At 44.3% G+C, this 26,944-nt stretch overlaps 1 protein-coding gene across 1 annotated transcript in view; it reads left to right on the top strand.

Moving 5' to 3' along the window:
• Nucleotides 1–18,119, top strand: part of GNB1L (G protein subunit beta 1 like) — a 30,814-nt gene extending 12,695 nt beyond the window's left edge. The window contains 6 exon segments of the mRNA XM_074159713.1: nt 727–854; nt 1,081–1,206; nt 3,140–3,302; nt 6,960–7,058; nt 12,950–13,165; nt 17,399–18,119. Of these exon segments, the coding sequence (XP_074015814.1) occupies nt 727–854; nt 1,081–1,206; nt 3,140–3,302; nt 6,960–7,058; nt 12,950–13,165; nt 17,399–17,665 (999 nt within the window). The 3' untranslated portion in view covers nt 17,666–18,119.
• Nucleotides 18,120–26,944: the final 8,825 nt, after the last annotated feature.

Genomic DNA, 26,944 nt, shown 5'->3' with positions numbered 1-26,944 from the left:
CGCACACTCGTCCTGCTCTGCCCTGACTTGGACACATTTGGATCATACAGAGCTGAAAGCATCTGCCTTTGCCACTCATCCTTTGGGGAATACAAACCCCTTGGAATAAAATGTTTAACACAGTAGTCACTAAGTCAGGGTGAAATACTGCAGTTCTCTTCAGGTAACCCTGCTTGGAACCAAAGGAGTAATGGGATTCTTGTGTAAAAATGACCATAACTCTACCCTCATCTGAAATTCTTTTCCGTTGCTATGTTCACTGCAATGCTTGTCTGTAAATGGGTGTGAGTGGAAAGCACAGGAACAGTATTTTATGGGGAGGAAGGGGAGAGACTTGCCAGGGGGCTCAGTGAAATGATAAATTGCCCACTGAAATTATGGGTATCCAGTTTCTTGCATTTTGCAGCTCTTCCTTTTTGCAGTGGGGAGAACAGCTGAAGAATTTTGTATTTACAAGTGCGCGAGGGGTGCATGCACAGGGGCAGCTCAGCACCTACCTCGCTTCAGGGATGCAGCAAAAAGCAGATTTGATGGGTGCTTGATCGGTCGGTGTTAAGAGGAAATCCTTTGAACTGTACGGCAAATAGAAATAACAGCCAATAATGGTAACTCAAAGAGGAAAGCGAGTAGGAGAAGCAAATGTCCTGATCAGAATATATTTAAAGTTGTGCCTTCGCTTCAGGCTGCCTTACCCTCTGTGACATCTGTGTCTTCTCTCTCCCCCAGTTCACAGCTGGGATGGCTCTGCCCCCCCCGGACCCGCAGTTTGTTCTCAGAGGTACCGGTGCTGCCGTCCACGCGCTGCATTTCTCCTGTGGCAGCCAAGAACCTGCTGTCCCCATTCTTTTCTCTGGGTAAGTAAACCAGCATCGTGTGGACGTTTCCTTTTAAAACAAAGTGTATTATTTAGATAAATGTATCTGGAGAAAACAACCAAATGCATGACAGGTGAATGACGGGTGTGTTACCTTTGTACAAACAGCCTCAGGTTTGATTAAAAACAAAAAAAGGCAAAGTATCAGCCTGTCTTGTCAGAGTGTCTGCAGCCATCACACTAACAGCATCTGTTCTTGCTGCCAGGTCTGAGAATGGGTTTATCCATGTCTGGAACCTGAAAACACACAGGGTGGACACAGCACTGGATGGCCATGGAAGGAAATCTGTCTACTGCGTGGAGACTATGGGTGGCAAAGACAGACTCCTCAGGTTAGCAGGCACGCGAAAACCAGGGAAATTGTTCTTGTCTCTGTGATGTATAGGATTGAAGAAGCAAAAAGAAAGGAATCTCTTATTTCTGGAGTCACTGAAAATATACAGAAGCACAAAAATACAAAAAAACCCCAGTAGAACAAAAAGTAGAAAAAAGGATACAATTAATTTCTTTATGATACGTATGTGATGCCTTCATAACTACTGGGGGTCCATAGTGCCTTTTTTAAAATACACTGGGATTTGAAGTTGACAAATGCTTCACAACTGGTTCTCAGGGAAGATCAAAATTGATATAAAGAGTTTATAAATAGAGGGGAGAGGGAAAAAGGTAAGGAAGGACGAGAAGAGTCAGAGCGGGAGAACGGAAGGCTGCAAATGAGCAAGAAGGCTGAGCTGCTCACCATCGCTTTGTTGCAAAATATCTTCTGTTCTCGTTTAGCAAGGGAAGGTCGGGAAGATTTGTGTTCTTTGGATTAGACAGGTGATCTTGAGTAGATGCCAAAGTGTCTGTATGACTGGGAGGTGTTCTGACATGTTTATCTAGAGAAGACATCTCTTATAATATACAGTGGAACTCATTAGCATTTATATTTGTTATCTGCTTAAGTACAATTATCAACACTCTCCCCCATAAAATGATACTGAATGAGCATTGTTTGTGTAATTATCGAGTTTTCCATACCTCTATTTTTGCTGTCTATATAGAACAGTTCATTCCCATAGCCCTGCAGTTTTAAGACAGCAGTTACCTGTATTTTTGTTTCTCTGTTCTAAAGCTGAATCACACCACTTTCTCGCTGTACCACATTGTTTCTGTGCTGGGTGCTGTAAATGTTGTGACAGTTGGTCACTCAGCTGAAGAGCAGACAGGAGTTTCTGTATTGATGTTGAAGAAGTCCCAACAGTCTGTAGATTTGTATCTACCTCTGTTCAGGTTACATACTTCCATCGGGTGACACTGCTAATTAAAACAAGAAATGGGTAAGGGATTCTTGATGACTCCTTGTCCTGGTGATAACATGAGGACACATCCTGTGCTTCTGCAGTGTGTGGCTCGGAAGCTTCTCCACCAGGGAACTTTGTTCCGGAGCCAGTGGGATCACATAACCGTGCAGCAGTTGATGCTGAGCCCCTTGTCTGGTCTCCACGGTCTGGGACCAGCGTGTGGACTTTGCTGAGGGACCAGGTGTGCGGAGGAGTCTCTGCGGGAGCTGCACCGGTACATCGCTGGTGCAGCCGCTGCTTGGGATGTTTTAAACACAGCATTTCATTGTTTAATTCCTGCTACTCCCGGCACTGTTGGTCCCTCTCCTGCTGTGTCCGTCCCCCCCCCCCCCCCCCCCCAGAGCTGTAACACTCTTCTGTGCCCTCCCTGAGGCTGCGGGAAGTTGACCACTGAATAACTGTAGCTTTTCATTTATCTTTGATGCAGTTTTTGTTGTCTTACTCTTTGTCTTTCAGCTGTCAACACGCCTGACATTTCTATTTCATTGCTAGGGTGAAAGAGTGTTAAATATGTTACTCTCTGGATACTTTTGTTTCCTTTAAATTAGATCTAATCAATGGTAAAAAGTAAGAATTGTATTATGAAAATGTTCAAATACTCATGAGACTGCATAAATATACACACAGATATAAGTAGTGTAGCTGTGTGTGATCGAGTCTCTCTTCACAAGGAAACAGGGCTGAGAGACTGTATCTGACGGACCCTCGGGTCCTCCCTCCTCCCAGTAACTGTTGGACCTATTGGCCGGTTCTGCCGTCAGCAGAAGGGTGGGGGTCTCGGTGGTGCATTTCATGAGAGACCCAATTAACACCCCCGCAGGAGCTGTACAAAGCTCATTCCTTTACTGCACGTTAAAGACCCAACTTTGAGCCAGGCTTCCTCAGAGCCGCTGCTCATGGAGAACTTGTTTTACCGCAACAGTCAGGGTCGTGACCAGAGGATCTGCCTGTGGGATTTAGCAGAGGGACGGACTGCGGTGACGGATTCCATCTTCACAGAGAACGTGGGATTCTGCAGATGCTCCCTGGTAAAGGTGGCACAGGGACGCTGGCTAATGGCCATGGCAGCCAAAGCCCTGCAGGAGGTAGGAAGCGTCTCTTTTCCTGGTGCTTGGGAGATGGGTTTGGTTTTGATGGTTCAGAAGGGGAAACATCTTTGCTCTCAAATCCTCTGCTCAAGAGAGGGCAGCACAAGGAACCTTTGGGGGTTCTAATCACGGATTTTACCTGCCAGAAAGATGACTGAATTCCGTAACTCATGCTCTAATAACAAGGATATCACCCCAAGATTTGTCTGACATTTAAGTATTTGCAACTGCTGCTGGCCTTTCATGTGCAGGGGTTTTGAAAACTCCTCTGGTGCTGGTGAATGCTGTTAGAGGGGAACCAGAGTCCTCTGGGGAGCCGGTGGCCAGGAAGGCTGTCATCAGGTGGAGGTGCTCATCTGCCTCTGAAGCTGAAAGTCGTTTGGAGAGAGGAGGGGGGGCGGGGTGATTTGTAAGGCGGGATGTGGTCTTTCACCCCAGGCTAATTCTTTAACTGGTACCTCGGCCGGAAATAGCTGAATTACTATTAGCAGCCAGAGGTTTGCTCAGTGTGAGATACCTGTGGGGTCCGTTTCAGTTCCTACTGGGTGACCCCACATCTAGTGCCCGTTATCGCAGCCGTCGCTGACTGACAGCTTTGTTGGACGTTTCCTCTTCATATTGTTTTCTTTGAAGGACTATTTGGGGACATCACACAAAAATAAGTTATTTCAAATACTTGACATTGAAATACCAAAAATATGAAAAAAAGAAAAAAAGCGGCGTAAATAAGACAGGCTAATTGCAAATTGTTCACGAGCACAAAAGGTCACATGCTTTTCTGGACTATAGGATGCGGATCGTGAAACTGAAAGTTGCATATTTTCTATACGAAGTAATAAGTGGGAATGGTGCCTGTGTTGCAAGAAAATGTGAGCTTTTTATTATTCAGAAGTTAAGCACATAAATTTAAGTACTTTGTTGGCTCACGGCCAGAATGTTCAGCCTTTTACAGAACTGAGTAAGTCTGGAGACACAACCAGTGCTGCACCAGTACATACAACCATTCTGTCCCACAGGCTGTTGGGATCAAAGAGCTCTCCCCGTTTCACAGCAGCGCTCAGTAATATTTAAGTCAAACAAAATTGACAAGTGCATTCTTGTGTCAGCCGGAGAAGAGTTTGTGTCAGGCAAAGAGCGCGCGCGCACACACACACACACACACACACTCTGAAGCATTAAATAATGGTCTGATCCAAAGAGAAGACATTTACCCCAATGTCTCAAACTCATCTCGGTTTCATTGTCCTGTGTTTGCTTGGGGCCCGCACGCTGCCCGTGGTCTGCAGCCTCCTGAGGTGGAAGTTCCACTCCGGGTATGAACCTTTACATTAGAACCGTGTCAGGTTTCAATAAATTCACATAAACTCCCATGACATATAGTGCTTCCAAATAGGCAGCACCGTGTGAGACACAGTACATTTGCAGCTTATGATTAAAATTAAGACTTAATAAGTGTTTATGCTTGGCTGGTGCCCAAAAAAAGAGTAATTTTGTCTTAAAGCAGGTTCAGTCCATAAATAATGAGATCTGAACAGGCATTTATTTGTTCATGATTGCATTTAAATCACCAATTATGAGTTACACGCACTTTTCTTGCCAATTTGCCAGAAACATGTTAAAAGCTTTATTAATGTGAAAAAGGGTGTGTTTCCTTGTGGCCAGTTTTAGCCACCCAGGAACACTATTAACCTCAGGCAAAGGCAAATCTTTCTCCTATTAAGCAAAACCAATATAAACACAGAACTCCAAGTTTTAGGTTACAGTTGTCAAAATATGTGAAATAGCATTTATTTCTCAGGCTCAGTCACCTCTAATGCAGCCGGTCTCTGGAGCTGTCAGCCCGGCAGAGGCAGCTCCTGCCTGCCTGCCTTCCCCAAAAACCGCTTCTCATCTCTCTCTTTTTCCTGTACTTTTTTAATCAAGTTTGTCCTTTTTTAATCAAGGTAAAGCAAAGGAGGTTCTTGTTGTTCGTTTGGTTTTATTTCTGTTTAACCTGCCGAGGTGCATTTATCACAGCCAGTTTATCCTTATTACGTAGAAGTTGCAGTCTCAGTCTCGTCCAGGAGCAATGCCCTTTGGAGAGCAGCGATGAGACACGAGAGGAGAGCGGGTCAGCTCCGTATGCAGAGCCTGTGCCCTGCAATAACTAACTCGGTCGTTAGGCTGATAGCAAGAAAGTTGCCAAGAGAAAAGCATCTCTTGTTAAGAGTGTAGCTCCAAAGAACCAGAATTCCCAGAGGATGACCTTTGGTCTGTTCATAGGTTTGCTGTACGTACTGGAGGGCTCTTTGCTGTGGTCCCCATTCCTCAAATCTGGAGAACAGTGTCCTGCTCCGTTGCTAATGGCTTTAGAAAGCGTTGTGTGCGTTGTGTTCAGCACATTGTCGACTCGCAGCCCTGCAGTGCAGCTGGCTTTTGGCAGGCGCGCTGACAACCTCTAGAAATAGGAAGATGTTCTGGCAAGCTTTGAACTAAAGGTATGGGACGGGAAAGCCATCGCAGCTGCCGTGGCCCTGATGGATGGCTCCCGGAGGAGCCATATTTGTGTAATACCTCATCTCGGATGCGCAGGGAAATTCGCCCGGCGGGGGCTGTCCCGCAGCACTGCTGGGCTTGTGCATGTTCTGAAATCGGAATTCTGATGCTGGATTTATCAAATGTTTGAAGTCCCTTAATTTTACAAGATAATGCAGACCATTGTTTCTTTAATTACAATAAAAGATCACCTTAGTGATTAAGTATGTGTTTGAGAAACAGGCATGTTCCTGGCGGCAAGTTTTTGACACATAAGCATAGTTCCAGGCTTGAGAATCAGCCCAGAGTGAGGCACTTCCCTGTCAGCCAGGAGACCCAAAACCTCCCAGTGCCAAGCTGGAAAGGCAGACTCCCACCATCCCGAGGTGGAAACGAGCTACGTCCTTGGCAGAGGAAGGACTTGCCCCATGCTAAAAAAAAAATAATAAAATAAATCACTAGATCCGTAATTCATTACCATCAGTGTGAGCAACAATGGAGGCCGCGATGTAGACAGAGAGCGGGTGTTTAACGCAATATTGTCTGACTCTGCTTTCAGTAGGGTCAGACCACATTGTGTTAAAAATACCTGTGTGTCCCCACAGCCCCCCCGGCGTTAGCAGATCATTGGGGTTCCCATTTGGTTAGTGCAGTCAGCTGGTGAATAAAATAATCCACCTTAGATACATATGTTGGCCGTGCTTCCACACAAACTCTGTGTTACCGTGACAGAGCGGAGGAGACAGTGCGAGTGTCCACAAATGAATATGGCAAAAAACTAGCAGCAGAGATGGAAAAAGGGGAAATGGAGAGGAAGGAGGGAAGTGCTTTCCGCTGAAGCAGCCTGCAGCGTTATTTGTGTACGCACAGTATCGCCTGCTGTACGGAAAGGAGACTATACTAGAGATTAAAGAGCAGAGTGGGAGAAGAGGATGCATTCATTCCAGCAGTTTTGTCTGGTCTTTCCTAAACCAATGCATTTATTTCGATAGCTGCGGATCCCCCCCAGCTCCAACTTCAACACGCATTCCTCAGTTTCCTCCAGACAGTTTTCACTTAATCACCTTAAAGGACTTGTGTTTTTAACAGCAGAATTTTGACCTGGAGCCTGACCAAATAGTCTTGTTTTCCTGATGTCAGGTTCAGGTTTTGGAGCTGCCGTCCAAGACGTCAGTCTGTACCTTGAAGCCAGAGGCGGGTGCCAAGCTGGGCATGCCCATGTGTCTGAAGCTGTGGCAGGTAAGGCAAGAGCGACTGCTAATTGTGAAATGTTTTCCCTGTGATTCATTTTATATGAAGCACATGAATCTTTCTTCACTTGGATTTTGATTTATTATCAAACCAATCAAGTAATTATACTATTAAAGGGGGGAAAGATTTGTGAACATCCTTAATGTAACTTTCAGAGCTTTCCAAGCTTTAATGGAAGATTTGCAAGTGCTCGGGGAAAGCTTTGTATCCTTAGGATAGATATGGGGTTTGCATCAATCAAGAGGAAAATGAGTGACTTACCAAAGCCAGTTGTTTGATATGGTTTCTCGCTGCATTAAGAATGATGAGAAATGATTGGGTTACTTAAAAACAGTGATTTTAATGGCAGGTTGCATTCACTTCAATGCCCTCAGGACAAGGAAGCACTCTGTGAACATTTCTATTCCAGACATACAATAGGAACGCAATATTGATGGTTGTACTGACTTTGGACAAAAAAGGTAAATAAAAGCAATTAATGAAAAAAAACCCCACATTTGCAGAGTATTCAGCAAATACTATTTATGGGGTGCCCCAGTGAAAGACAAGGAATACAAAAAGGTGGCAGCAGAGGGAGGAAGGAGCTTAGGTGGTTGGCACCATGTGTCCAAAGAATTGGTGGCAAAGCTGATTCCCGGCTTAACCCCCCGACCAGGAACGGTTATAGCTCGGCAGGACCATCCCAGCCCATTTCGAGGATGTTACTCCTGCAGGTTCACCTGAACTTTTCTATTGGTTTCAGCTGAAAAAAATCACCAATCTGTTGTTAATTGGAGGCTTTAGTATTTTCACTCGAAGTCCTGAACTGACTGAAGTCGAGAGGAATTCAGTTGCTGACTTCAGACAAAAGTAGAAGAGGCCACAGTTCAAGTCCCATGCTCTAATTAAAAACTAGGAAAAAAAATAGAAGGAAAATTAAATAGGCTGATTAGGCTTTTATTAAACAGAAAGTTTCTCCTAAAAATGCAATCAGTGTTCAGTACTCAATGAAATGAATGGGGCTTTCTGTCTCCTGGACATATTTTAATAAGATGAAGATAACTGAGGAAATGTTCAGTGTTGAAAATTTTGTTGCCTGTATAAAAAGTCCTCTGTCTTGCCATATTTTCTATATGCATTAATATTGCTATTCCTCTAGGAAGCAGAGCAGGTGCAGAGTCTTAATTTTATATAGTTTTTAATTTCGTACCAGTGGGGATAAAGCAAAGGACTGGGAACTGGGAGAGATAAGTTATTCCATGCAAATTCTGGCTGGGGGAAGTCACCGCAACTTCCTAGCCTGCAGCAGGCTGGGACAGCTAATCCCTCACGGTCTCACAGCTGTGTCTGCTTTTTTACAAGTGTGTGCAACTCGGTTTAAAGCACGGGGGAGGAGGGTACTCTTAAGGGCAAATAATGACATGTGGTGAACCAAAGTGATGCTCCGCATTGGTTTGCGGCGTGGCTGTCCCCCATACAATTCTTGTGGGAAAACTGGCTTCACACGGCCTGGATGAGCATACGATCCGCTGGGTCAAGCACTGGCTGACTGGAAGGTCCCAAAGAGTGGTGCTCAATGGATTTAAATCCAGCTGGCGGCTGGTCACGAGTGGTGTGCCTCAGGGCTCAGTGTTAGGACCATTTCTGTTTAAAGTCTTTATTGATGATCTCGACAAGGACATAGGGTGTATCATCAGCAAGTTCGCAGATGACACCAAGTTAAGCAGGAGTGTTGATTCCCAGGAGGATAGGGAAGCTCTACAGAGAGACTCTAGATAGATTGGATCATTGGGCCAACATCAATGGTATGAGTTTCAACAAGGGCAAGTGCCAGGTTCTGCACTTGGGCCACAATAACCCCAAGCAGCGCTACAGGCTTGGGGAAATGTGGCTGGAAAGCTGCCTGGAAGAAAGAGACCTGGGGGTTCTGATTGACAAGCGGCTGAACGTGAGCCGGCAGTGTGCCCAGGTGGCCACGAAAGCCAACGGCATCCTGGCTTGTATTAGAAACAGCGTGAGCAGCAGAAGTAGGGAGGTGATTGTGCCCCTGTACTCGGCACTGGTGAGGCCACACCTGGAGTATTGCGTCCGGTTTTGGGCACCTCAATCCAAGAGAGATGTCGAGGTGCTGGAGCGAGTGCAGAGGAGGGCAACGAAGCTGGTGAAGGGCCTGGAAAACAAATCCTATGAAGAGCGGTTGAAGGAGCTGGGACTGTTTAGTATGAGGAAGAGGGGGCTGAGGGGAGACCTCGTCACTCTCTAAAACTACTTGAAAGGACACTGTAGAGAGGTTGGTGCTGGTCTCTTCGCACAGGTAACTAATGACAGAACGAGAGGGAATGGCTTCAAGCTCCAGCAGGGTAGGTTTAGACTGAACATTAGGAAAGAATTTTTCACAGAAAGAGTGGTCGGGCATTGGAACAGGCTGCCCAGGGAGGGGGTTGAGTCACCATCCCTGGATGTGTTTAAGAACCGTTTAGATGTGGTGTTGGGGGATATGGTGTAGGGGAGAACTTTGTAGAGTAGGGTAGATGGTTGGACTCGATGATCCCAAGGGTCTCTTCCAACCTAGACGATTCTATGATTCTATGATTCTGGAAGTGGCTTGCTGAGGAACTGTGTGCCATAAGAGCAGGAGAAGAGGAGGGAACCCAGCTGCACCCTTCCTGAAGAGAGGCCGTCCAGGATTTCTTTGTACAGCCCCGCGTTGGGCAATAGCCACGTACCCGGGAGGTGAGCACTCCCCAGCCCAGCGCTTGTGGGCAACGTGTTGCCTAAGAGACTGTCTGACGTTGCTTATGGCACAGTAAATTAACAAGTTGAAACAGAAGCTGACATGGAGAGAGCCGCATAATGGGCTGCAGGAGCGTGCGCAGGGTTGTCGTCCAGCAAGAGTCTGGGGGTTGCAGCTGTGTATTCTCATATTTTTCAGCATGTCAGTAAAAAACCATCCACGTATCAGGCAACAACGCACCTTCCCAGCAGCAGCACGAGTGAGAAGCTTGGCTATAGAGCAGATGGAAATTGAGGCTTAGGTCAGGCTTGTGGATGAAGCCTCACTGTCTTCTAAGCGTAAAAACACTGCTGGCTGTTTATTTTGTTGTTTTTTCTCAGTTTCCCTTTATTTTTTCTCATTTTACTAGATCTGTCCTTAGATACGTTATTTCATTCAATGGTTTTTTCCTTGTGAAGGTTGATACTCTTAAATACATCATCCCTTCAGCTTCACACCTTCCTGCTATTACTAATTGGGTGGGGTAGCAGTTGCAAGAGTAAGGATCGTCTTCCCTTAAATTTTTTTGCACTCCTTGGGGAAGGCATCATGTTGCGTAATGGTGCAAACAAAATAATTCAACAGGAATAATACATGTAGAAACTGGAAACACAGAGTTATTACTTTATATAAACTATAGCAATTATTCCTGTTGAGTTGACAGCAGATCACCTTCTCTTCCTTCCTTGACAGTTATCCAAATGCAACAACAAAATGTTCTGCTTAGGAAGAACAATGATTTATAATTTAATTTTTCCACTGAAACCAAAACATGAATGGTGAAGACTCTTCGCCAGAAGTGTCTGTTATTGGGAACTGAAATAAATAGGCCGTTGTGAACCACTGTTTGGTGAGTCCAGGCATCAGAGAACTCCCCTGATCTTTCAATAGCTTTTATTGTTCAAGTATCTGTACTCATTGAAATATTACACTTCAGCTGGTTAGGGAATGTCAGGAAGAAGAGTGTGGGAGAACCTCATTACATAGAAAACAATCCTTTGTTTTTAAAATAGACCAGTCTTAGATCTCACCTGCAAATCACTGGTTTTCAAATCTGAGCTGAGGTGCCCACAGCACGCGCGCACACACACACACACACACACAAAGGCTTTGCCTAGCATTTCTCTAACGCTGAGCACTCCCCTCTCCCTGATCTCAGCGAGGGTTCTGAGCACCTGTGGAAATCTGCCCGTCCCCTTTGGAGTCGGGCGGAGGAGCCGGCTCTGCCCGTCCCTGTCTTACCTCGGTGCCTGATGGAAGTGGTACCTTCTGCAGGGCTCGTAGAAGAGCAGAACAAATAACTTGGGGGGGCAGGGGGAGAATGCCCAAACTGGGGGATTTTTTTTTAAGCTTAATTAAGTACCTATGAAATAATTTGTTTTGCTTTGAAGGCTTTACTCTTTATTAGATATAAATAAAATCTGTAATGTTCGTTTCATTCAGATTTTTTTTTTTTTTAACTTTTCCCCTGGTATTAAAAACCAGGTACTCTTCAGCCAAAATACCTGATGAGTTAACATTAATTCACATATATTTGACATATATTCTTTCATTGCTCTGACATTATATTATTTTAGCAAATCAAAAATTTGACAGAAAAATGGTGCACAGTTGTAGGCATTATGAGACACCTCCTTTGGGGGCCTGTCTCTCCAGAGCCTGCTCCCCACCTTTTCAAAATAAAAGGGGTCTTAAGGGAAGGAGCGAGGCTGCTGCAGGAAGGAGCCCAGGAGTGGGCAGCCCTGCGCAGAGGGATGATGGAGGGCGTTTCCCCTTGGTTTCCTTCTTTTAAGGGGCAAGTTTCTTCCCGTCAGGGAGATCCATTCCGCATTTAAACACTTCTTTAGGCTGAATAAATCTGAGAAAGAACATGAAGCTTTTCCTCGGCAGCCTTATTACCGAGACCACCCACCTCTTGTTAGTTTAACTCCCCCCCAGAACAAATAACAACCAGTGGGAGAAGAGTCTGAACCATTAATAGAGGCTGTGAGCCTTTGGCCACCGCAGGTTTGTATCACACCATTGACAGCCAGCGAGTTTGAGGAACCTCATCAACAATGTGATATGATGCCAATAATTAATTCTTTATCAACGTCCTTTATTTAGAACTGAATACCAAGCAAATAAAGCCCGTAGAATCAGACAGTGTTTGGAAAAAGCTGAATAAACTACTGGGTACATTTCTTAGGGTAGGGTGTCCCTGCATGAGGTGATCATAATCCCAATGTCTATTTTGCTGTTTCTTCTCCTATTAAAGAAATCACTGGCATTAAAAGATGCCTGGATTTTAGTTGATTTTCATTAGGGATTTGCATCTTCACTCACATAACCAGTTACTGCTCATGGGTCATTAGTCTTTCGGCTGGAGCAATGATGAATATTTTCCTTAAGTGTGACATGTAATCCAGTAATGTTCCCTTCTTTGAGTTATTTCAGAGGCTTAAATAAATTAGGTGTCTGCCCAGGGTGCCATGCCCTTTGGCCTGTGACATCATTAATCAAAATAGCTTTCAATTGGTTACAGTGGGACTTGGGCGCCCGTTAACCCCTTGGTGACTCACCCAGAGGTTCCTGATGGAGGTTCAGTGTTTACCTTTAAGCACTCGGGGCGCTCGGGAAAATGCTCCCCAATCCCCGTGCGCAACCCTCCCCTTGGCAGTGTGGGACTGGCATCACTAAGCTGGGCACTTCCGGCAGTGTCCAGGTGGGTTTGAAACTCAGCTGCTCTAAGTCTTTTGGTTTTTTAAGGAGCACAAGCAAAGTTCAGGCCATGAAGTAAAACTACTGAAAACTTCAGGCAGCCTTTTTCCAGCTGTTGTAGAGGGCAACAGTTCGGATTTTTCAGAGAGAAATTTTTCTATATATGTATATATGTGTTAGATACATGTTATATCTCTAAACCATAGAATTTTATATGTAGATATAAAAATCATAAGTGCATGTCAGCAGCTACCAACGCTTTTGGTAAGTGGATGGATGATCAAGATATCACATTCAGACTTCTAAATGTTTCACTTCTACGGCAGTCAGCATTGTCATTTATTGGTGCTTGGACTGAAACCTACCTGGGGATGATAATTTTCCCAACAAACTATTTACTTTTCAATTGTACTTTTGTCTTGATCAGCCCAACTGCGGTTCCCAACCTTTGCTTCTGGCTGGCTATGAAGACGGATCAGTGGTGCTTTGGAATTTGTCAACGGGAAAAGCATTGAGCCAACTCGTTTGCCACCAGGAGCCAGTGATGAGCCTTGACTTTGACTCGGAGAAGGCCAAGGGGATCTCAGGCTCATCTGAAAAGGTGCTCAGCATCTGGAGCCTCAATGAGCAACAGAACCTCCAGGTCAGGATCATTGGCCCTCTCGTGTCATTTATCCCACTTTGCACTAACAGTTTGATAGACTAAAAAAAATATTTAGTCATGAAGAGGAGTTGTTGCAGATCTCTAGCTAATTAATCACAGACTGGTTAGAATGTCTGTGCTATGTGACTGGGCTTAGCAAAAGATGGTGAGGATTTAAAAAAAAAAAAAGAAAAAATCCTCTCTCACATGTTTCTGGTTTTACCAAAGTTGCAACAGGCACACAAGCCTAGCATTACTCAAGCCATTGCCTCTGTATCTTCATTTTTCACGTTAGGAGTATTCAGCTCTTGGAATGTCCTAAACATTATAAATGAGTTATAAAAATGAGAAACAAAGGATTGCTTTTCCAAAGGTTCTGCTTGAATGGATAAAGGTTTCCTTCCACTGTGGGAAAGAGAGAAATATTCCATGAAATACTTCACAAACAAAAAGAGCAGGAGTAGCCCAGTCAGCACCAAGAGGACACGAGGTTTAGGCAACCAACTTCCTTTGGCACCTTGAGAGCCCCAGCCGGAGACAAAGAAACTAAGTTAATTGGCTCTATCAGTGTGTGTCTGAGACACGCACACCTGGAATGACTGGTTTAGAAGGAGGTCTCATAATCACCAGTTCAGGCCATGCTAGTGAATGGCAATAAATATTGCTTAATCTAGACAACTTTAGCAAGTGTTCCAACAGTGCCGAAGGGTTAAGTAGGTTTTAACTAGGTGTGGAAATGAAGTGCATAAATAAGGCTCATGAAAATTAAAATGGCCCATGCGTAGCCTCTCCACTGTGAGTGCTTTAACCTGTTTCAAACTGGCAGTTGTCCCCTGAACACAGAATGAAAAGGACGGGAACCAGCCCCTGTGTGCCCCACACCATCCTTGAGAGGAGAGCTGCTGGTTACACCAACTTATGGAGGAACATTAATTGGTCTTCCAGCTTGCAGCTTTTGTGAGGCTTTTTTAGGTAGTTTGGCCAGCTCATGCTGTTTTCCGAATGGTGTCACAGGAAGGAAAAGCAAGTGCTTGGACATCCGACAGTGACTCATCACCTAGGAACACTGAAGGTGTATATAATCTGTAAGGCACCACCACAGAAGCCGCATTTCTGGAGTGGGGCAGGGCACTGGGACCCTGGTGCAGGTAGTGTAACTGCAACCCACTGAGCTGAAGTTTGGGGGACACAGTGGTCACCCAGAAGAACATCTGAATTTAATAAGCAATGAGATATGAAGTGAAAGACTAGACTCTGAATAAGTAGTAAAGATGTATTCAGCAAATGTGATAAAGAAGAGTTTTAACAAGTCTGGTACCCAATTGTCATAGTTTGGAGTTTTTGTCACGTCTGCCCTCCCCCTGCCCCAGCCTTTCTGTCACTATTGGCACACATCTGCACACATCCTTAGCTCAGGGATGCAGAAGGAAGGTGATAGATAAATCCCAGTAAGAACCTTGGTATTGGGGATAGTTTTCTACGGCCAAGGTGTCAGAAATCTGACATCATGACAGGCTTCTTAAAGCTTCAAACACTCTGATGCTGGAGAGGAAGCTGTTCCTTCATATTAATTATAGCATAGCTTTTTCCTAAATTCAAAGAAAATACTGTTCTCCACAGCACGTTTCAGTTCGGAGTTAACTGTAACGCAGGGGTACAGGTATGACTCAACGGGAAAAACAAACAGTTCTTCACCTGAAACATTCCAGGTATTGTTTTCCACATTCCCAGGAGATGTTACATCTTCAGCATATCACACCGAGAGATAGTAGCTTGTCTCAGAAGAAATTAAAATGCCAAGTATTATAAACTATAAGTAATGTTTCTGTGCTTCGTGCATAGTGTGAATGCCCTAATAAAATGCATCTTTCATGTGAGCACTAGAGATTGTCAAGGACATAGATTAAGTTTTTTTCCACTATTGCATTAATAATATAAACCAGATGGGGATTTTTTTTTTCCCTGACATTCCAGGTACCTGAGGTAATGGTAGACATTGGAAAGCCACTCAGTGGCACATTATTTTTATTCTAAAAGGTTTTAATAAGTAAACGTGGTGCATAGCTATCTGCCGTTGGAGAAATAATGACGCAATGATGGTACTTGGGTTCTGTTTTAAGTGGCAACGTTCCAGTGTGTCAATGAATAGATGATGAAGGTAACTTCATAGTTTAGTGCTATGGGGAAAGTTTGGTGTATTGTATTCTACAAGAAAGTTGCTGAAATCATCACTGTCAGCAAATGACTGGATTGGTTATGAGCCTTCTGATTTGGATGAGATAGTGTAATTATGTGATGATGTTTGTGGTAGAATGTAGGAGGTAAACAGCTTCTTCAGGTGAATAAACAAAGCAGAACTAAGAAATCTGATAAGCACAGAAGCTCCTTTATATATGACAAGAAAAAAAGTAATTCTATAAGCTGTGGTGTAAGTATGTGCACAAGTTTTGTTGGCTGGGTTGCTGAGGCTTTTCCCTCAAATGCTGAGGCTAAGGCTGCGACTATCTTGGCTATTTTTCTAATAAGAATAGGGGTTAAAGTCATGGTCTGGGTGTGAGAGAGGGAGATGGAAAAAAGGAAAATCACAGATAGCATGCGTTAAGGAGGGAAGGAGAGGTGGGTGTCTGTTGGCCTCAGCATATCAGAAGTTCTTCCTGCATCTGCTACTGGATGTGAGTTTCCTTGCTCATGACTGGCTGAAAGCAGCTCACCTGTTTTTACCTCTTTGTTTGCTTAATTACGAGCTGATTTTCTGGTTAGGAAATGGTGTTGGTATGCAGCTGACTGCAGTAGTTGCCCATAAGTGACTGGATGGCACAAATCCTGGCAGCAGGATTTCACCTGGCTGCATAGACCTTGAGCAAGTTGTTCTACTTTGTTTTCTCTCTCACCTCTTGTATTTGCAGATCATGCACAAATGCCCACTGTTCCCTCATGTTCCATAGCCAAAAGGCATCACCATTATAGGCTTCATTTTCAAGTTGTAGCTTGCTGATGACATGCAATTTCTCCCAGTCGCCCTGATTTTGCTGTATGGATCTTGCCCACATAATTGACGGTAACGATGGGAAGCACCACACCCAGGATTGGCTATAGCCATTAGCTAATAATCTCGCTTCCAGAGTAAGGCCCATCTTGCGTTTGCCAGGCTGGTGATGTAAGTAACAAATCCTTCCCTTGCCAGTGGGCACACGCCAACAAAAACCCCACTGAAGCCATGCTGCGTGAGCGTAACTGGGGAGTTTGCGTACAGCCGTCCTAGCAAAAAGCACAGCTTTTACAGGAGCAGCCCCACAAAACGGTGCACACACTCATACCCTGGTGCACACACTTGCATGTGTTTCAGAGGTAGCTGCTGACTAATACAAGTTACCTGAGGTGAGAACAGCAAAAGTGTATTTTATAGAGCTCTTCCCATGTGCTTCAGGGGAAACGCATGTCAGTGAAGTGAAAAATTTTCTTTCCAAGGGCCAAGTCTTGTGCAGCCCCAGTACCTCCTGAAGGAAGCTAAATGCCTTCCCATTTAATTGTGGCCCTCAGAAACTTGTGCCCCAGTAATCTCCAAACAGTAACAAAAAGCTTCCAAGATGGAAATCAATAACTTGGTCATAATCCCCTTCTTGGAATTTGGTGTAAATAAAAGTCTCTTGGGAAGGAGTACTAGAAATACAGATTTCCTGACACTGTAACCTAATTCCTGGAAGCATTCCTTTCTCAAGACTGTGGTAAATGCTACCACAGCTTATTGGGGTTTTTGAGAGGGGCCACAGTAGTAGAAATAAGTAGCAGGTAGTTTAAACATCAGCTCAGAATGTCAGCATGGAAATATTGCAAAAGCAGGGAAAATACATGGCCATAGCTCTGAACGTTGCAGGTCATGCAAGAATAGCTGGAAGAAAAGGGCAAAGCTGTGTAGTCTGCATCTCAAAACCTTGACCCAGAGCTTCACTTGTGGCAGAATACAAACAGCTTTAAATGCAAAAACATGCTAGGGATGCTTTTCTTTTTAGCGAATGGTGCTGGAGATGGACGGGCTCAAGTTAAGGTCTTTTCCGTCTTTGTCTATAATTGTTCTCACTTAAGGCACCGGCCACCATGTGGTGAAAAGCTCCACACTGCCTGTGCGATACCAGTGTGGTCGGGTGGGCACTGTCCCTTCTAAAGTCACAAAATGTTCCTTTGGCTTCTGTTTGTTTTAAATAGTAAGAGCTCATCTATAACTTTCTCACACAGGTTTACAAAACACACGACCTTGTCAACGCTGGCATCTCTGATGTCACCATCCGGCCAGACAAGAAGATTTTAGCAACAGCAGGGTGGGATCATCGCATCAGGATCTTTGGCTGGAAAAAGCTGAAGCCCTTGGCAGTGCTGGACTACCACACTGCCACTGTCCAGTGCCTGGCCTTCTCGGATCACAAACACTCTGCCGAGCGGCTGCTGGCAGCTGGCTCCAAAGATCACCGCATCAGTATCTGGTCAATATATGCTCAGACGTGACATGTTCTGCCCTGTCATGGACTAGAAGAGGACTGGGGAAGCAATTCTTTACACTGTAATTCAAACCTGGATGTGGGGAAGTAGCAGAATGTATTTCCAGGCTGATGTGAGAGTTCTAGGTTAATTCTTAAGCTGCTTGTTCAAGCTGCAAGTTTTGTTTTCCGGAGAGGGAAGTGGATTTTTAAAATTCATAACAAGCAGAGCACAGTCACAAAGGAAAACACAGAACAAGTCACTGAGTTCTGCTACAGGTTTTGCAACAGCTTTTCTTTGGCAGGTTGCTTAAACAACTTGTGCCATTATCTTCTTTGGTGAAAAAGGACTGGAATCCCTCAGACTGCGGTGGGGGCAGAATACTTCTGTTTGTAAGTCCTTTATGTATCCAAGAGGCTGAATCAGTGTAAAATATCACTCTTTCTTGAAAATTTATACCCATTAAACCACCTCCAGTGGTTTCTCATTGTCAGTTACTTTTTCTTCCCCACAGCTGAAAGGCTATCAGACCAACCTTGATTTGTTCACACCGCTGTCAGCTTCTAACTTAAACCAACAGCCAGGAATGTGACTAAGGACGGCCTTTGGCATTTATGAATTTCATTATGTCTCCTGTCACCTCAAGCCTCACAATTAATCACAAGAAAGAAAGGGGAAAAAATCTTCCCCTGCTCTGTACTGCAAAGCTGTGTAAAGCCCTTTACAGAGCCAGTGCTAAATCCTTTCCATAGACTGACTAGCTGGAGGATTTGAACTCAGCAATCCAATTAGCGCCCTTCTCCTTGGAGAGTTCGGGGTGAGTTTCGGCATGGCAAGTCTGGGATTCAGCCACACAACTCCCATTAACATTTGGGGGAATTGCATGGATAAATCCTTATCCACACAGTGCAAATGGCTCCATTAACTTGTCATCTCTGCGGTCGTGGAAGCTGAAATTAATTCGTGAAGGTTTTTTTTTTGTTTGAACCACGAAGCAGCATTTGCATTCTTTTAAAGCATATTAGACACACAACAGTCTGCTCAGAGACATCCTCCTGTTGTATCTAGGCTCAAAGCTGCAGTTACAACTGGCCCACTGAAACAATTAGCAAGGGCCAGTTTGTTAAATAGGAGGTGGCCTGGAAGCCAGAATTCAGCTTTACAAACTGAAGTGGTCGTGCACAGGCTGTGCACTGTTGATACTTTACTGGAAATATTTGTTTCTGCCTCTGTACAGAGCTGGACATGAAAGAAAAAGTCATCAGCATTGTAGTGAACAGCAACATCAAAAGGCTTTGGAAATTATTTCAGGGAAAACACACAAGCAAATTAAGGTCTGGGTCTGGTACCCAGCTGTGCTTTACAGGCAGAGAATATTGTTGGACTAGAAGTCTTGTGCACCAAGCCCGATATTATTTCCATTAAAACACAGAAACAGGGTGCTGCTGCCAGGCTTTCCTCAATAAAACTTGGCCTTACACATTTTGGAGTGTGATGACACTTTAAATAAAGCATATCTTTGTTTCTTTACTATTCAGTAGCCGCATGGGGGATCGCATTGCAGTGGAAAGTTAAAGCCTAATTTTGAGTCATCCTGAGTGAGGGGGGGTACTGGTGTTCATCACATCAGCCAGAGCTGTGTAGATGGTAAGTGCTCCATCTCCACCCACCATCCCCCTCCCACACAGAGGAGGAGCCGCCGACACCATACAGTGCCCTTACGGAATGAGGCAGGTCCTTCTCCACAAACCCGCTGCTGGAAGAAACCTTTTCTTTTTTTTTTTTTTTCTCCCTTTCTTAAAGTAGGTCAGAATTAACATAGATAAACAAACAAATAAATGAATATGGAAAACATTGTCCTGTGTGGTCCGGGGACACATCAGAGGGAGTCCGCAGAGATTGCCTTTTGACTGTCCTGTCTCGTACAGCACCACACATGAAGTCAGGCAGTCCTGTGTCAAAAATGAGCATTTTCCCCCCCCCCAGCCCCAAGTACAGGGTTAGAGGCACAGCTGCTACCGTCATTTTGCATGGGTCAAGGCCAGGCACACGTTGGGACTCCTGGTACAACAGGCATGGGACTGCTCAGTGCTGGAGCCCAACATGCTTTTGGATATCTGAAAAGTTTAGCTTCTGAGCAAAACTTCAGTTTCCACAGCTTGTCACTCAAAAAAAACCCCAAAAACCAACAAACCAAAACCAACCCCAAAAACAACCAAACAAAAAAACCCAACCCCAACCCACAAGACACATAGTCAGTCCCTGTGCTGTGAACCCACACTCGGCTTCCTCTCTCAACTGTGTGTCCTCGCTATTAAAATTCCTTTCCTCCCCTTCTTCCCCATGGACTTGAGAGCCACTCTACAGTGGCTCTGGGGTGCAGGAGTGGCTGGGAGGCGCGATTCCTCTTCTCCATGGGAGCAAACAGCAGCCTACACTGTTGGGCAATTTCCACAGACTGAGCTGCAGGTCCAATGCCCATCCAGCAGAAAAGGAAATCCAGGGCTCGCCCATCTTGGGCAAATGATTGTGGCAGGAAATGAGAAGGGCCAAGCCCGGTCCCGGTAGAGAAGTAATCGCGCTCTCCTTCTTTGGACAGGAAAAGGCAGCTGTGCCACCAAAGCACATTGTAAGGGGTAAGAAGCCAGTTTCCAGACTGGAGTGGGACTAAGATGCCAAATCTCTGCAGCGTTTCAGGGCAGCTACACGCTCAGCACAGCCCTCCTTGTGAACGCCAGCCATGAGCACCTCCTACCCCAAAGCCATCGGAGGCTCCCGGGCATCTCTTGCCCCTGCAGGGCTGCCTGATGGGCCGGCACTCAGCTCCCCCCACGCAGCACTTCCCGCCTGTGTGTGAGCCCGCGGGTCCCAAAGCAGTACACACAAGGCATCCTTAGTGACGGCCTGGGCATCGTACAGCCACTGTAGGAAATAACTTCTGATGCAAATGCTGTGATATTGGCACAGTGGCAGCCCCCTAGGAAGAACGGATTAATTCCCCATGTCTTAATATTAGATCGGAGCCTGAAAGTTAGGAATTCTTGAGTATATTTTCTCTGAAAAATGCCATTTACTGTCAATGTCGGTGTCTAAAGCAATTATGGAGATTCTCAAGGGATGTTTACACTTACTCATAGGTCTTTCGGAAGATACGCTAAAGATTACTATGCACCTTCACATCAAACTTACTGTCCTTTGCTGGGGGTTAAATATTGATGTTTGTCTGACTAGGTAGATTTAAAAATAAACTCAGTCATGCAAACACAAACTGAAAATGAGGGCATGAACCGCATCTGTAATCTTACCAGCAGCCAGACACAGAGGTAAAGAGTTTCATCAGCTTCAAGAGGAAGGACACGTTGCAGATCTACTTGCAAGAACAGCTCCATCCTATCCTTACTTACTTCCCATTACCAAAGCGCTATCTGTGTGATAGTTTTGCACATTACAACAATTAATTAACAATTTACATCACCACTGATTTTATTTAAACACTCAGTAAAGGGATTATTTCTTTCTACATTATAGTTTCCTTGAAATGAGCAGCCAGACTACATTAGTTTGATTTAGAGTTGAGCCTAAATGCCATAGTTTGAATATGAATTATAGTCTTCCACAAGTTTATTTGCTTAAGGAACTGACCTGGACTTCCCTGAAGTAGAATGATTTCCAACAGGAAAGACAGTCTATATTGCTAGACTGTCAAATACAGTTGTCTGATTGCAACAAGGAAATTAACAAGTTGTTTTTCTGGAAAAAATTTAAAGCTTTTTACAACTGTAACACGAGCACAGTTATCGCTCCAGACTTCAGCTGACTTGCTTGCAGGGAGGCTGGAGCGAGGAGCCACCTTAAGCTGCTGGAGTTGGCTCTGGAATCTCACCTGCCAGAAAGGAGCAGGACTAGCCTGTACCTGGCCTAAAGGAGTCAGGAGTGAAGGCGATGACAGCTAAATTATTACAAAAGGCTTCCTCCCAAGAATCATCATCTCTGGCACTGTGAGAGGGAAGAAAGGAACCAGCATTCGTAAACTAATAGAAATAAATCCCAAACACTAGCATTTGTGCAGCAATTACATGGAATATTTATCACCACTGGAATGAATGGTGATCTCTGACCCTCTAACATTTTTTGCAAATGAATCCATTAGTTCCAACCCCTTTCTCTTATCAGTACATGAGCCATAAAGCATTGCAGGTGTAGATGAGCAAGGAAAGAGGAGATTAATTGTATTTGTAGTAATGAGTGGAAAAGGAAGTAGGGCCTGCAATGAGGCAGTTGTTAAATTTAGCCCTCTACAATGCAATTCCATTAGTAAGCAAATAAATTACTCTCTGCAGCTTGACTTGGATTGTTGCAAAGATTTCAGTTTTAAAGAGCAGATTTTTATAGTTAAGTCAATACTGGCTTCTGGACTGCTTTGGTTTTTAGCACATTTAAGATGCATCTACAAAGCCAATTTACAAATTAATAAATCTTTCCTTTAATTCAGCCTGCCAAGAACAAAGATAGAACTGACTACTGCAGGAGCCATGTTAGTGATGTAAACCAAAGGACTGGGGATTAAACAAGGATTACCGAGCGCTAAATCAATGTGTTTCCTTTTCTGGCTGTGTGTCTGTGGTGTGAAAGTATGGATCATGACATAAAACATGGCACATGACTGCCTGGATTAATACTAGACAATGTTACAGCAATGCTGAGATGCAACGTTTGATGTTTAAGCGTGACCAGGGCACTAGCAAGAAAGCCATGGCAATGACTAAGGAAGAAGGAATGTTTTTTCTGTTGTTTGCGGTATTCTGCAATTTCAGCCTGGGTCCCCCTACTAGGGTAATCTTTCCAAGTAAACCTGTGTGTGTTTAATCCATGCCCTTCTCTTCTGCGACATGCTGGAGCTTTTTTTTTTTTTAATAATGTGAAGAAAACTATCCAAAATTGAGATCCTAGTAGCTTTTTGGCAATTTATTTAAGGATCTCACAGTATGAAATTAAATGCAAAACCCCCTCATGTCTGCACTATCAGAACAGCAGATAGAAAAGTAACTTTTAAAATAGACTTAAATTGAAGCATGCCAGGTGTGAAACTTGCCAACAACGTCAAAGTAAGCATGGAACAAGTAGCCACGTTCTGGATACCAAATTCTTTATCCTCTGACCTTGCCACATTCTTGGATATGGTTTTATTTACCACCAACCCTTATCAAACACCACAAAATAAGGGGTCTGTTTGGTTGAGCCATCCGCTCCCCTAAGCATTTGCAACGCTAGCATCAGCTGCATTTACTCAGCCTATTAAGAATTTTGTTCCAGAGTACTAACATCCCCAAATACATTTAATGCTCACGTCTGAATAGGTAAATTTTCTTTTAGCTATTAGTGGCTTATTCCCCTTCAATACAATCCATCATAAAAAACTCTGATGCTAGAATTTATGATTAAACCACACAGTTGGAACTGTAGCAACATAGTCTCTCAGTTGTGACTGCTTTGCTCATTTGCTCAAACGAAACATATCTGTATGTTCTACCACCATTACTGTGTACTGCTTTATTCTGACTTATCTCAGAGGAATTTGATTTTTAGGGCATTATAAGAGGAGGGGAAAGGGGAGTGAGGGGGAGAATCAAAACAAAGAAGCACTTGCCCCTCTAAGTTAGGGCATAAAAAGATTCTAGAAAGCACGAAGGGTCTTGAAGCAAACCACCTCCAGCAAGCGCCAGATTCCTTATAGGAAAAGGACAAGGATGGCAGGGAGGAAGAGTACCCAGAGCAGGCATACGGTGACAGGTCTGTCTTTTTAAACTTGTACAGCAGCTCATTCAGTTTCAGAAGTATTTGCTTTTACCTCCCCACCATGCCCCATTCATCCCACTAGTAGATCCTGTAAACTGCAGCTTACAAGTCTAAATCAGCTTGTGCTCACCCAGAGGAGCATGTATTTATTTCTTTATTGCTATGAACAGTTGTAACGCCAAACGTTACAGTGCCACTGGAGATGAGATAGCAGCAGGAGGGACTAAGGTCTTGAAGCAGCCACATGCACCACAGGAGAACCATCCCAGAACAGTAGTGACCGTCTCCTTAGAGAAGAGTGAGATGGCACTGAAAAAAACAATTCTAACAATTGCCTATTACAATTTGAAGTTATAATTAAAAAAAAAAAAAAAGAGCTGTTAGATTAGATTTAGATTACAGCTGGATGATGTTTCCTCCTAGTTTTTATTCACAGTATATGTAAATTAGGGCAGCAAAATACTGTAGAAATCCTTTGGCACTTTCTCAGCAATGATCTCTCTTTCCTACCAGCTGCAGGGTTGATTGATCCTGATTATGTCCAGCCCAGGGAATCTGGGGAAGTTGTTAAAATGCTGAGCCATTATCATGCTCCGCAGCTCTGGTGTCTCATGCATGCAAAGGTACATTTTCCAGGCACCCACCGCACTGCTTGCTATAAACATATTCTGGCCCAGGTAGGAGGAAAGTTGGTGCGTTGTGCCTACATAATAACTTTAAACATGGCAGAGAATGTGGACATGGCATTTGTCTTTTTGGTAATTAAAAAAATTGCTGATATGAAACCTCAGTGATTCATTGTCTATGTTCACAGAAAAGCATCTAGGCTGCTTTTAACGTAATACTTATGGTAAGTATTGTCTTTTCAGATTTTTTTTCCTCAGATATTTTGATGGCATGCAGACTTGGCATCACGCTAAATAGAGACATTGAGTCTTTATAGTTTTATCTCTTGAGCCCATCTGGTTTGAAGTAGTTGACAACAAGCAGGAAAGGGAATAGAATGAAAGACTCATTTCATGTTTGCTGAAATAAAAGAAATGTGTAAAGCAGTGTTCAAATAAAACCAGCCTGGGAGGAGGTCCCCTGCACCCCCCTCTCCCCACCCCTCCTCTGCCCTGTTCCGATGACTGGAAGGGGAAGGCTTCACCTGCAGCCCCTCCACTGCCCCGACGGCCGCTGCTGGAGCTCGCACTCAGCCCAACGGCAGCCGGAACATGGAGGGAGAGGGGGAACCCTCTGCCCCCGGGAACAAGGGACAACGGGAGCACTGGGCAAGCAGAGCGAAAAAAGCAAACACAAACACAGAGCCCTTGTCCATCAGCCAAGCTAAAACAACTGAAAAAACTAATAGTGCAAACACCTCACACGAAGGTGTTGGGTTTTTTTACATGTTTTACATGTAGCTTATTCCGTTTTTAACTTCGTTTTTCAATTTACAGCCCCAGCCCAAGGACTTCAGTCTGAGTAGCTGGGCACCATGCAATGACCCCATCCCAGGCAGGTGCAGAACATGGCAATGGCACCAGCTGAAACACCCGGGACGGTTACCAGAACCAGCTTCAGCGAGAGCAGGAACACACGCCCTTTCATCCTCCAGCACCAACTGGAGGCCACTAAGGGCTGCTCACACAGGAACTACAAAATTCTGCAGCTGGAACTAGGCTAGCACAGACGTGGGAGGGCACTCGCTTTCTGAGTGAGGCACATGGTGTGACATCCTCGTCTTCTCAGGGAGGTGACAAGAGACTATCCTTACCCACTCTGGGAGCGTACGATGGAAGCTGCTGTACAAGTGCATGATTTTACACCATGTAGCAGCGAGTCTTGAAAGTGCACATGCATTTCCCTTCCTGCTGCTCTGTCTCCTTATAGAATTAGGTCCTAAATGTGACTTTTCTGGCTTTTGTTCTTAATCACTTTGTTACTAGTTCAAATTTATAATTTTAACCTAAATAGAAGTGAGTGATTTATTGTAATTATTTTGTATAGGCTGCTCTTCATAAACTTTTTTTTTTTTAAATCTGGAAAAACATTTAATTTCCCATATGGAAAGAACGCATTTATCATACTTTACTCAGATACACTTGGCCGACTATTGCACATATATGCAAAACATATGTGACATATTCAAGGCTGAATTTCATAAAACAGAAATGCTATGAAATGTGATATAATAAATATATTACACAGACATATGTGGCCAATTTATAAAACTATGGTATCTTTGGTAAATTTATAATAGGTCATTTCTATTAATGGGGGGAATGAGTGCATTTTTCTGGCATATGCAACACATACAGTACTTTACACAGACTTCCTGAAGGGAGGTAGACCTTTCAAAAGCAGACTTGTACATGCACATATATAGTGTATATGGGACATGTCCATATTTTTCAAAATTAGTGTATATCTTCAAAACCAGCTTTTGCTTTTTGCACTGCTCGTGCATGCAACATACCAGGCAGAAAAAGGTATGAAATACTGTTCTTGGAGATTAGCAAACCTCCGATATGGTAACTAGATTCCCACAGACAAGGGGTGTCTCACTTTAATAAAGAGCATGTTTTATAAGCACACGCTGTGCTCATGATAATGGCCAGTAATAGAAATCTTTGAGTACGGTTGCTTTCATCTAGTTGTGTCAAACACTGGTGTACATTAAATATCTATCAATTGAATTAGAATAATTAAACGAGGACAAAAAAAAATGCATACATTTAGAAAAGTTACATACATACACACATACCGGTCTCTACTCTAGCAGACTGCACTCTTCACAACACCAGCTTATAGCAACAGCTGAATTATTGCTGGCTGATTATCTTCAAATTCTAACTCACAGATTATTAATTATTCTTCCTTATTTATATCTGTGTGCTTCAAAGATAAAATTTTTGCTTTATAAAACCAATCCATATTTTCTCTCAGATTGTGTATTTGCATGTTTGGGCAAAAGTTCTGCAAGGGTTCCTTTCCCGCCTGTGCCCGACCTGAGGTGCGATGCCCGGCTCTTCCCTCTGGAGGGAGCCTGCTCTTCAGGCACGGCCGGCTGCGCCTCTGCCGCATCGCCGGACACCGGGGCCGCGGTACCCCGGTACCCCCAAAGCCCGACCCCGGGCAGCACAGCACCTCCTGGCTACACCGGCCGGTAACATAAATGGCGGGTCAGCCCATCGCGTCCACCGTCTCAACGCTCTGACAGCAAAACCGCGTTTGTTTTCAGCTCATCAGGAAACCGAACAACAGCAGGAACGGCGAGAAGGACCAGCACGTGTATGTGCGCACACGCGTTCCCCCGCCGCCTTCAACAGGCTCACAGCAAAAGGTGCTAAAATTCGCTTTGCAAGTACTACTGCGTTAGCTCTTCCAGCTCTCCTCTGGGCAGCAGGGCTCAGCTTCCACCCCAAACCCAACCTGGGGGTGCTTGACGTGTTCCCAACGGCTATCGGGATGCTTTTACGTTGGCACGTGCACACAGCACCAGCGTGCGTTTCTTCTTCCTTTCAG

This window comes from Numenius arquata, chromosome 16 (assembly GCF_964106895.1).
Source record: "Numenius arquata chromosome 16, bNumArq3.hap1.1, whole genome shotgun sequence".
NCBI classification, from domain to species: domain Eukaryota; kingdom Metazoa; phylum Chordata; class Aves; order Charadriiformes; family Scolopacidae; genus Numenius; species Numenius arquata.
Note: the sequence above shows the minus strand (reverse complement) of the source record. Positions and strands in the feature narration are given on the sequence as shown.